The sequence below is a fragment of the Elephantulus edwardii genome, unplaced genomic scaffold (genome assembly GCF_000299155.1).
Source record: "Elephantulus edwardii isolate Elephantulus edwardi_28Jun2011 unplaced genomic scaffold, EleEdw1.0 scaffold00145, whole genome shotgun sequence".
Lineage (NCBI taxonomy): Eukaryota > Metazoa > Chordata > Mammalia > Macroscelidea > Macroscelididae > Elephantulus > Elephantulus edwardii.
Window position 1 is genome coordinate 3572279 of NW_006399895.1, and position 10470 is coordinate 3582748.

Consider the following 10470-nt stretch of genomic DNA (forward strand, 5'->3'; position numbering starts at 1 on the left):
CTCTTTTGATGATGTATGCAACACCATTTGTCCTCACTTTGTCATTGCCAGCATAGCAGACTCTATGACTGTCTGATTCAACATGGTCCATCCAGTCCACTGAAAGTGGTATTAACACTATATCAACTCTATCTGCAGGATATCCCCAAATCAAAGGGGTTTTTTTAAATAATATTGGTTTGCTTACAAAGTCTGTATACATTGTGTTTTACACTATTCTTCATTCACATTATATTTCATACAATTATTCCTATTCATTATATTTTATAAAATTAGTTACCATTGGACTATACCCACTGTTACTCTGTCTTTTCAGATCTACTGGATATTTCCCATTTCCTTTACCCCCACTCTCCACCCATTAAATTATGCAGCTCTGTGATTTCGCCCCTACCTATCTTCACCCCTCTGCAGAAATCCACAATCTAGAGAGGATAAAATTGATGAGTGGGACCTTCTAAGGATTAAATCTCTGTGCACATCAAAAACTTTTTCCAACAGGGTGAAAAGAAAATCTACCAACTGGGAAACAACATTTGCCAGTACTGTCTCAGACAAGAGTCTCAACAAAAGTTTACAGAATACTCCTGGGCCTCCAGAAGAAAAAGACTGATCCAAACCCAACTACAACATGGGCAAAAGACATGAAAGACTTTTCACAGAGGAAGGCATTTTAATGGCCAACAGACACACAGAGTAATGCTCAAAAATACTAGCAATCAGAGAGATGCAAATCAAAACCACAAGGAGAGACCCTCTCACTCCAAAGTTTAGCAGGGCAGCAAGCAATAAATGTTGGAGAGGATATGGAGAGATTGACACTCTCATATACTACTGGTGGGATTGTAAAATGGTGCAACCACTCTCAAAAGTAGTCTGGCATTTGTTCAGAAATATTGAACACAGAAACTCTACCTGACCCTGATATTCTACTACGCAGAATATACCCCAAACCAAACTTTTTGCCACCAAGTTGATTCTAACTCTTAGCAACCCTAAAGGATAGAGGAGAACTGCCCCATCGGGCTTCCAAGACTGTGCTTTTCATGGAAGCAAGACTGCGATATCTTTATCCCACGGAGCAGCTTCAAGGGTGCAAACTGTCAACCTTGCATGAAGCAGTCAGCACTTTAACCACTGCACAACCAGACCTACTTGTAAGCACAGGAAAGACTAACTGACAGATCCATGAAAGGCTGCTATTCAAGAGCCAGTTCCTCAATAAAGAACATGCAATTACTGGAGCTTGTCCTTCAGAACTTTAAAGAGGTCCTTGGCAGATTTCACCAATGTATCTTTTGAAATGTTGACTGCTGCTAGCATGGAGGTTAACTGTGGATCCAAGTAATATGAAATCATTGACAATTTTAATCTTCTATCTATCATGATGTTGTCTATTGATCTAGTGGTGAGGGGTTTTGTTTTCTTGATGTGTAGATGCAAACCACATTTAAGGCTATAGTCTTTCCCCCTCCCCCATTTTCCTACAAGTTTATTAAATACTGTTGTTTTACTTCATATTTAAATGCTAAAAGTTGGGAACATCCAACCAGACAGACTACAAGTAAAGGGCCTGGCAACTGTGCTGTTATAAACGTGTGGATGGCTGGGTCTCTCACCTTGCTGGGGGGATTGCAAACTAAGGCTATCTAGTTCTTTTTTATGGATAAGAGTGAAAAGAACGAGAACTCCAGAACTTAACTGAGCATATACAAAACCTAGAAACAAACCAAGAAGCTGTCATCTGAACACAACAAGGGAACACTACATGGCCTAAAATCAAGAGAAGGTGTGCATCAGGGTTACAGCCCTTTCCATATCTATTCAATCTGTGTGCTGAGAAAACAATTCAAGAACCTGGGAGTATATAAAGAAGAATGTGGCATCAGGATAGGAGGAAGACTCACCAACAACATGTGTTATGCAGATGACACACCTTTCTTGGAAAAAGTGAACCTCTTCACTTTTTGAAGCACTTGCTGATGAACAAAGATTACAGTCTTTAATATGGGTACAAACAAGGCTGTCTATAAAATTAATGTCCTGACAGAGAGAGGAGTCTGTACCAAGGAACAAATGCATTTTTAAAAAGTGACTGTCAAGGGAGCTCTGCTGGCCTTGTGGCAAGAAGCTGCTCTGCAATCCCGAAGGTGCACAGTTTGAATCCACCAGATACTCCGCTAGAGAAGGAGGGGTAATCTCCTCCTGTGCCAGTCAGATCCAATTCCATGGTAGACAGACAGACAGACAGACACACACACACACACACACACACGTAATTACTAAAGGACAATAAAAGATTCTTAAAAACTAAAATCAGAAAAAAAAATATTCACTGAAAGGTCTGGGAGGTCTTAGAAGTTAGAAAATACCAAGAAATGGGAAGAATAAGACAAACAGAAGGACAACGGAATCATTGTTGTTAGGTGCTGACAAGTCAAGTACAGCTCAGTGGCCCTGTAAAAAGAGACCTCAACCGTGTCCTGTCCTGTGCCACCCTCATCATCTCCAACACACTTGAGCCCACTGCTGCAGTTACTGAAGTCAGTCTGTCTACCGAGGGTCTTCCTTTCTTTCAACGACCTTCTACCTTTCCAAAGACGATGTTCCTCTTCATGGAACAGCTTCTATCAACACGCCCAAAAGTACAGGAGATGAAGCTTTGCCATCCTTGCCTCTAAGGAGCACTCTGGCTGCACCTTCTCCAAGACATATTTGCTTGTTCCTTTGACAGTCCATTTTCAGTGCTCCACTCCAACACCACAGTTCAAGGACAACAGAATAGACACGGGGCGGGGAGAAATTGGAGAACAAATTCAAGGAATCTGAGTACAGGAGTCCCAGAAAGAATAATAAATGGAAGGGAAAAAATATATTGTCAAAGAAATATGCAACACTTTCCCCAAAAAAAAGAACACAAATCTGTAGCCTGAAAAGGGAATACCGAAAATATCACTGAGGCACATCACAGTGAAATCTCAGAATGTGGGGCTGGTGGTGGTAGGAGGCAGCACATTCTTATGAAGTCCAAAGGCTACTGTGATGATTAAACAAGGAAACAAAACAAAATCCCACTGCAGTAGTGCCTGACACATTCACTGATCCCTCACTGTCCTCCAGGGCACAGTTGGAAGGTCTGTGCTTCCAGAGATGTTAGGAATAAGGGTGTTTGGTGGCGGGGGTCCAAATGTTTGAAAGGCCTCAGGTAGGGTGAAAGGAATGTGAGGTGAGTAGAAGGCAGGTCCAGGCTGCAAGAATTGCTTTACACGTGGTCCTGAGAGTTGGGAGGGCAACGCGGAAGCATTCCAGAAGCTTCAGCAGTGGGAAGAGCAGCCACCAGGCATCCTTTCAACTCAGGCATGTCTGGAAGGTGTGGACCACCCAGGATCACCAGAAGTGCCCTCTACGACTGGTTGGTAGAAGACATTGCTCCGTTTTCCCTGACGTTAAGAAAATGTTAAAGAATCCAAAAGTTAAACTGTAAACACCCACTTACCCACCACTTAGGATTCTATCATTAGCCCTATTTGGGGAACAGAGGCTTGAAACTAGACAGCAGGTTTTAGTTCTTTTGCATTTGGGAAAATGGAGCCCAAAAGGGAGGATCTAGAATGTTCCCATCTGGCTAACATTTGGCTTCTGTGTTACCAGCAGTGCTGCTGAATGAAATGAGATCTTCGCTTCAGAGATTCTGGAATGGACAAAAGGGACCATCTCAAATCTTCAGACAGCACTTAAAACGTGGAATCAGGCATTGGTTCAACAACAAAGTGAGTTTTTCAGCTACACAGTAATTTTTTATCTTCTTAATGGACCACCCCCAACTAGACACAAACAAAAGTGGACTAAAAGGCTGTCCTCTCAGAGGATGCCTTCTGTTTTGGCAGAATTTTAAGATTTTGATGGTGGCGGTGTCGCAATGCTGGAGCTACAGAGTGCGGCTTCTGCCCTCTGGTGACCAGTGACATCTTCCCATTGTTCACTAGACAGTGGCCGAGAAAGGCTCTCCTGGGCTCTGGCTGGCTGGACTGCTTGTCTTTTGAGGGATCTACTTCCTTGACTGAAGGATGTATCCCATGGAACAAGAGAAGAGGCATGTGATGTTGTTCCTTGGAACATTCTCATCAAAACAAACAGCCATCGATATTGACTCAAGCCTAGAATATAACTGAACGCACTGGGCCCTGTGGCCTGTAGCTGTGACTGCGTCCAAAAACTACTGCACTCAGGCAGCCCCCAGCTTCTCGCCTGCTGAAGACGTCTGCAGCTGATCTCCTGGCTGCCAAAGCCTTTTTCTTTGTCTTCCCTTTCTTGGTGATAGCCAAGGGAGCCTCACCAGCACAGGCAGATGAAAGAAAGAAGGGGGAAGGGGAAGGGATAAGAGAAAGGGAAGAGGAAGAGGAAGGGAAGGGGAAGAAAAGGAAGGAAGCAGACAAGCAGAAAGTGTCCAAAAAGAACTGCCAGAAAAAGGTTTGGATTTTCTTTTCAGGATTTTTTACACTTGGCAATTAAAACACAGGGTGTTTTAATTAAACACACTTCACACATTATTTTAACAAAAACTTCCGCAAGTGACACCAGAATTGTCCTAACTGCATGTGATTTGGCCAAATCCGGGAAACTAGGTCTGTGTTCAGCTAACTAGCATTTAGAAGAAAGACTACTTCATTTTTCTATCATGGAAGTGTGCTGAGGACACTTGTATAAGCACCAGTTGGAAACCCTATATGGACAATTATCAAATGGTACAACTGACTCTTGTACTCTGGTGGCCTAGTGGCAAGAAGCTGTGTTACAATATAGAACACATGCAGTTCAAATCCACGAGCCGCTCTGTGGGAGAAGGATGGGCAATCTCCTCCTGTGTGATTAACTGCCTCTGAAAACCCACCAGAGGGTCAGCTATGGGTCAGATCAGACTTGATAGTACACCACCGCCACCACCACAACAAAACCACAACAGACTGTTAGAAGTAACAAAAACCACCTGACTTTTAAAACACAGTTAAATAAAAGCTATTACATTAAGGCTGATAAAAATTAACTTTCAAATACTCTTGCTATTATGAAACATGAAATAACTTACGAAGTCATATACGAGTTAAGGCTGTACTAAACCAGACTCTCATATTATTTAGGAATTCCTGGGTGGTGTGAATGGCGAATGCATTTGCTGCTAACTGAAAGGATGTATGTTACAGTCCAAACAGAAGTGACTCAGAAGAAAGGCCTGGCAATCGACTTCTAAGCAAGCCGCTCTAAATAAGCTCGTGGAGCGTAATTCCACTCTGGCACCATGGTAACCTGTATTTATTCTGATATCCACCACCACACCAAAGCCCTTCCTGTCTCGAGCATATTTATGTCCAGTCAGCTTCTCCAGCACTAAAACTCTTTCATTTTACAGCTGTTGATTCTAAAATCCTTGAACAACCTAGGAACAGAATCTATCACAGAAAACAAACAGAGGTGAAAAGAAGCACACGACCACAATATCAATGCAAACAGTGGAGGACATGGTCGTCCGTCTCTATCAGCAAGAGCAGAAGAAATGGCCATTCATCTCTATCAGCACCCCCAGCAGCCAGCAGCCGAAGTGCATCTATCAGACCAGCTCCATGACAGCCGTGGAGCCAATTCTCTAAGCCCATGGGAGAAGCTGCATCTCTGCTCACCCACATCTCTGCTCACCCAAGGAGCGCTGGTGGCATAGTCCACAGCATGCTGCGCTGCGAAGCAGAAGGGTAAGCGTTTCCACCGGTTCAAGTCCACCAGCGGCTCCAGAGGAGAAAGATGGGCAGTCTCCTCCCGTTAAGAGTTCCAGTCTCGGCAACCCAGCTATGAGTCAGAACCAAGACAGTTAAAGAGAACAAGTGTGTCTGCTCACCCAATAAACCTGCTGCTGAGGAGTTGAGTCCAACTTTAGGCAACCAACCCCCTGAGACAGAAATCCCACAGGGTTCCAAGGCTGTAATCTTTAGGGAAGCTGACCATCCTGTAACAGAGAGGCCAGTGGGTTCAAACTGCCAACCTTTAAGACAGCAGTCAAGTGCTTAGTGACTGCACCACGAGACCTCCACAAAACCACCAGACCAAGCATAAACTCTCAACTGTACTTTTCTAATAATGGAGGCCTGAATTTTTAAATTATATGTGTTCTTTAGTTTAAAAGATACATACTGTTGTGTATGGGGTGAATAAAGTGTAAGAAAAAAAGAAGAAAAGGGGGAAATCAACACCATATTAAAGGGTTTAGAGCATATATAAGAAAACAAGTCCTTCCTTGGAGGCTAGAATTTTGAAGCTCCACCTCACTGACCAGGAGAGATTGGTCCTTGGAGAAGGCCATGATGCTCAGAAGGGTGGATGGACAGCGCAGGAGAGGAAGACCCCGGATGAGATGGATTGACACAGTGACTGGGGCGATGGGGGTTGGTGTGTCAGAGTTAGTGAGACTGGCTCACGAAAGGGACGCGTTCAGAGCTTCTGGACATCGGGTTGCTATACATCACATAGGTGACTCAATGGCACATAAAACCAATAACGTACTAGAAGAGGTTTGGAAGCAGGAGCGGCACCCACTTCCTAAACAACATGCCTCCGGAAATGGTATGAACTTTGATAAGTATCCATGGCTGTAGAGAGGCTTCGGGCCTTTTGTTCATTGGGTCACTCACTATGAGTCATGCTCGACTCGAAAGCAGTCAGCAACAACAACAACAGTAAGATATGAGACAAAGAACAGGAAGAGGATAAACAGAAATGAAATGTTAGAAGAACATCACTTTGCTCATGAGGAAGTGTAATTTTTATTTGAAGATAGATTGGGACATGAAAAATGTACACTTTAATCTTTAGGACCAGTAGAAATAAAATACAAATTTGCTAACTTCAAATTTCCTGGTAGCTACCACTAAAATAAAAGCAAGTGAAATGAACGTTAACAGTTTTATGTAACCCAATGGTTTGTGTTCTCCAAAATGTGGTGTGTATTTTGAGCTTTCTATCCCTCACCATGCAGACTAGTCACGTTTTAAGTGCCCGAGGGTCACACGAAGCTAAACAGCCACCACAGTACACAGTGTGGCTCTAAAGCAAGAGTCAGCAACTGTTTCTGTGAAGAGCCAGACAGCAAACATTTTGCATGCTGTGGGCCATACAGGTGAGTACGCAACTACTCAGATCTGCCACTTCAGCACAAGGGCAGCAGAATAAATTAAGGAGCACAGCTGTGTTTTAATAAAACTTTATGAAATATTTGGTGAGTTTAATTTTGCCTGTGGGCCACAGTTTATCAGCCTGTACTCTAGAGCACTAATTTTTTTTTTTTTAAAAAAGGAAAAGGAAAGCCGTGTGAGCAAACAAGGTGGCTGGTGTTGGATGCTGTCAGCTTTTAGCTACTCTATAGAAAAGAGCGGAACTGACCCACAGCGTTTCCAAGCGGTCATCTTCATCAAAGTAGCAAGTCACCAGGTCTTTTCTCCCTAGAGTGGCAGGTGGCTTTGAACCCCTGATACTTCAGTTAGCAAAAGAGCGTTTAATGAATAGGGGGAAAAAAAGTCTAATAAAAATCTGCCAAAAGAAAAGAACACATGATTCATTCAGAAGAACTCACCCAAAGAAGGGTAAAAAGAAGGAACATAAGAATGAAGAAAAAAAATACTAATAGAAAAGAATGAAGAACAAGCAAGATAAACTGAAAAATATTAAGTTGGGAGACAAATCCATTTGTCTTTTATAACATTTGATATAAAACACAGATTGTCAGATGAACAAAAGGCAAGAGCCACTGTGATATGTTTATGCGAAACACTTTTAAATACATAGTACAATAGTCTCGTTAGCTATTTTCTCTCTCTTTCTCACTGCCATCAAGTTGAAGCCAAGGCATAGCTGACCCTCCAGCAGGTTTTCAGAGACTGTAAATCTCATGGGAGGAGAGAGACCATCTTTCACCCAAGGAGCAGCTGGTAGATTTGAACTGTCCACCTTTGGATTGGCAATGCAACTCCCTATCAACTAGGCCACCAGAGAGATGAAAATTAAAACAGCAATGAAACATCATCTTACCTGAGACGACCCCCTTCAAACCTGGAACCAAATTCACCCCTCTGGCTCAACTTTCAGCCAAATAATAGACAGGCCTATAATGTGAACAGTCACTGGGAAGGCATTCATTCACTCCTTAGAACAAGGAGTTCTTGGATCAAAAGGACAGCATTTTCCCAGCGATAAATCTCAGAAGGCAGGAAGAGGTAGAACTGAAGGACTGGTGGAAATGACAACCACTGGGAGGGATCAGGAAGAGTGTAGCTACGTCACGGGTACTGTAATTAACTTCATATCATGCAAAAGAAAGCTTAAATAGAAAATCCATTTGTTCTGTAAACTTGGACTTAAATCACAATAAAAAAAAATTCAACTGGAAAAAAAAATGAACCATGCAAAGACCAAGTCTGAGAAAGGAGGAGTGGCCGTACTGCTATTGGGGATCCTAGTTAGCAGTGCAGTGGTGACGTGTTTGGATGGCTGCTGGCTAAAATGACGGCTACTGGAACCTGCCAACTGTGCCACGGGAGGAAGACGTGGCGGTCTGCTTCTGTTAAGATTAATGCTCTGGAAACTGTGGCAGGCAGCTCTACTCTGTCTTCTAGGGTTGCTAGGAGTCAGCATTGAATCAACAGTTCCTGACATGAGAAATACCGAAACATAGACGATGACTAGATTTAAAGTGGACTATTCTTTCACAGTGGAGGAGAGGACAGTCCGTTAAGAAGACACATCTTGAAGCTCAGGCAGAGACCTGGTACACTGAGAAGAGGAAGGGAACCGTGGCAGTAAAGTTCAGTTCTAATCGTGGAAGAATGCTTCAGAGCTATCTCTTGCTTCCTCAAAGTGGTATGAGGCGTCAAGGGCAGGCACAAAAGACTAAAGTGCTTACTTCTAACCAAAAGTTTGGCAGTTCAAACCTCAGAGGTACCTGGGGGTGTGGGGGGAAACAGGTCTGGCTATCCACTTCTAAAAGTTCATGGTCATTAAAATGCTTTTATGCCCAGTTCCACCCTGACACGCCAGGGGGTCACCAAGTGCAAGGACTGACCTGACAGCAATGGCTGAATTAGGAAGAAATAACAGCCCACACGCCTCATGGGGGTTTGTGAGGGCCAACTGTGATCTATGAAGTATTCTCTTAAGCATAAGGAACCGGGGTTCTGATATGGTCTCAAGTTGTGTGAAAAGTTAAGGGGAGAGGGAATCACAATTGTCAGAAGTAGTATCACAGTCCTGTAAGGATCAAGAGGGAACGCCACTGCTGGAACACCCCTGCCTCTTAAACCAACAGCCATGAACGCTTACCTATTGGTGCAGTAATAGTGGTTCTCTAGAGAATAGGATATGCACTGAGTGCGCAAGCGCTTTCTCTCAACCTCCTTCCAACTATCTTCTGTCCACTTTCTCTTGATCTGCTTCTCCTTGTGCTTTTTGCCCACATACTCAGCATAGGTCTGGATCCGGTAGCTCTCTGCGTATCTGCTGGTATTGACCGCTACAAAGGAGAGAAAGATCCCTTATGAAAGAGGCTGGCCCATTCCCCATGAGGTGTCACATCTTCCTTCGGATGGCAACCCCAGATAATCAGAGGAGTCCTGGGCTCCAGGCTAAGCTCCAGCCTGGCTCTGTCACTCAGAAGCCAGGGGACACCGGGCACACCCCGTAAACTCTCTCAGCCCGAGTTCCCTCATCTGGAGGAGACAGAGACAGAGTCACAGCTCACCAACTCCAGCATCCCGGGAAAGTGCTCTCTGAGGAACCCTGAGGATGTACGGGAAACTCTCAAATGTTTTGCAGCTAACATCACTGCTGGAAAACGGTCCATTTTTAGAAAGAGAAAGTAAAAATAAGCAAAAATGCAAAGGGAAAACTGTAATCCTTCATTTCCTGTTATGAATAAAATTACAGAACGGCTACGACAGTGGAGGGAATCACATCACATACTGGCACTGTCTTCCACACAGGAGCCCTGTGCTCTGGAACGTCTCGTCTTCACAAGACACTGGGGTGGGAAGAAGTATTTGCAGTGATGAAAAGCAGCTCCCAGAGGCCTCGCTGCTGATGAGGGACCGTCCTGGGACCCCAATGTCAAGGCCCTTCTCACCACTACACTACACCCTGGGCTGCAATCTCAAGACATGGACACACTCAGTACCTGACACACAGCTTTTCTCAACCCGTTTTTAAAGACTGCTGTGCTTCTAGACTAATCATTTTTTTGTAAGGGGACAATAACAAACAACAACAAGGTGACAAAGTCTCTGAAAGCTGGGGGCCCAGCTCCTTGGTGTTCATATCTTAGAGTAAAGCCAGGACAACTCTGGAGCAGTGTCGCATCTTCTCCTCTACAGGAGGAAAGCCAATGGTGGAGTGGGAGTCAAGGCCAATGAAAGGATCTTCTCCCAGCCAGTCACTGTC

General features: G+C 44.0%; 1 protein-coding gene across 1 annotated transcript in view; it reads right to left on the reverse strand.

The window, feature by feature from the left end:
• The window catches only part of PARN (poly(A)-specific ribonuclease), a 141252-nt gene that overhangs the window by 17734 nt on the left and 113048 nt on the right, over positions 1–10470 (reverse strand). Inside the window, exon 22 of the mRNA XM_006894523.1 lies at positions 9358–9547. Coding sequence (XP_006894585.1) covers positions 9358–9547 — 190 coding nt within the window. The remainder of the gene's footprint in view (positions 1–9357; positions 9548–10470) is intronic.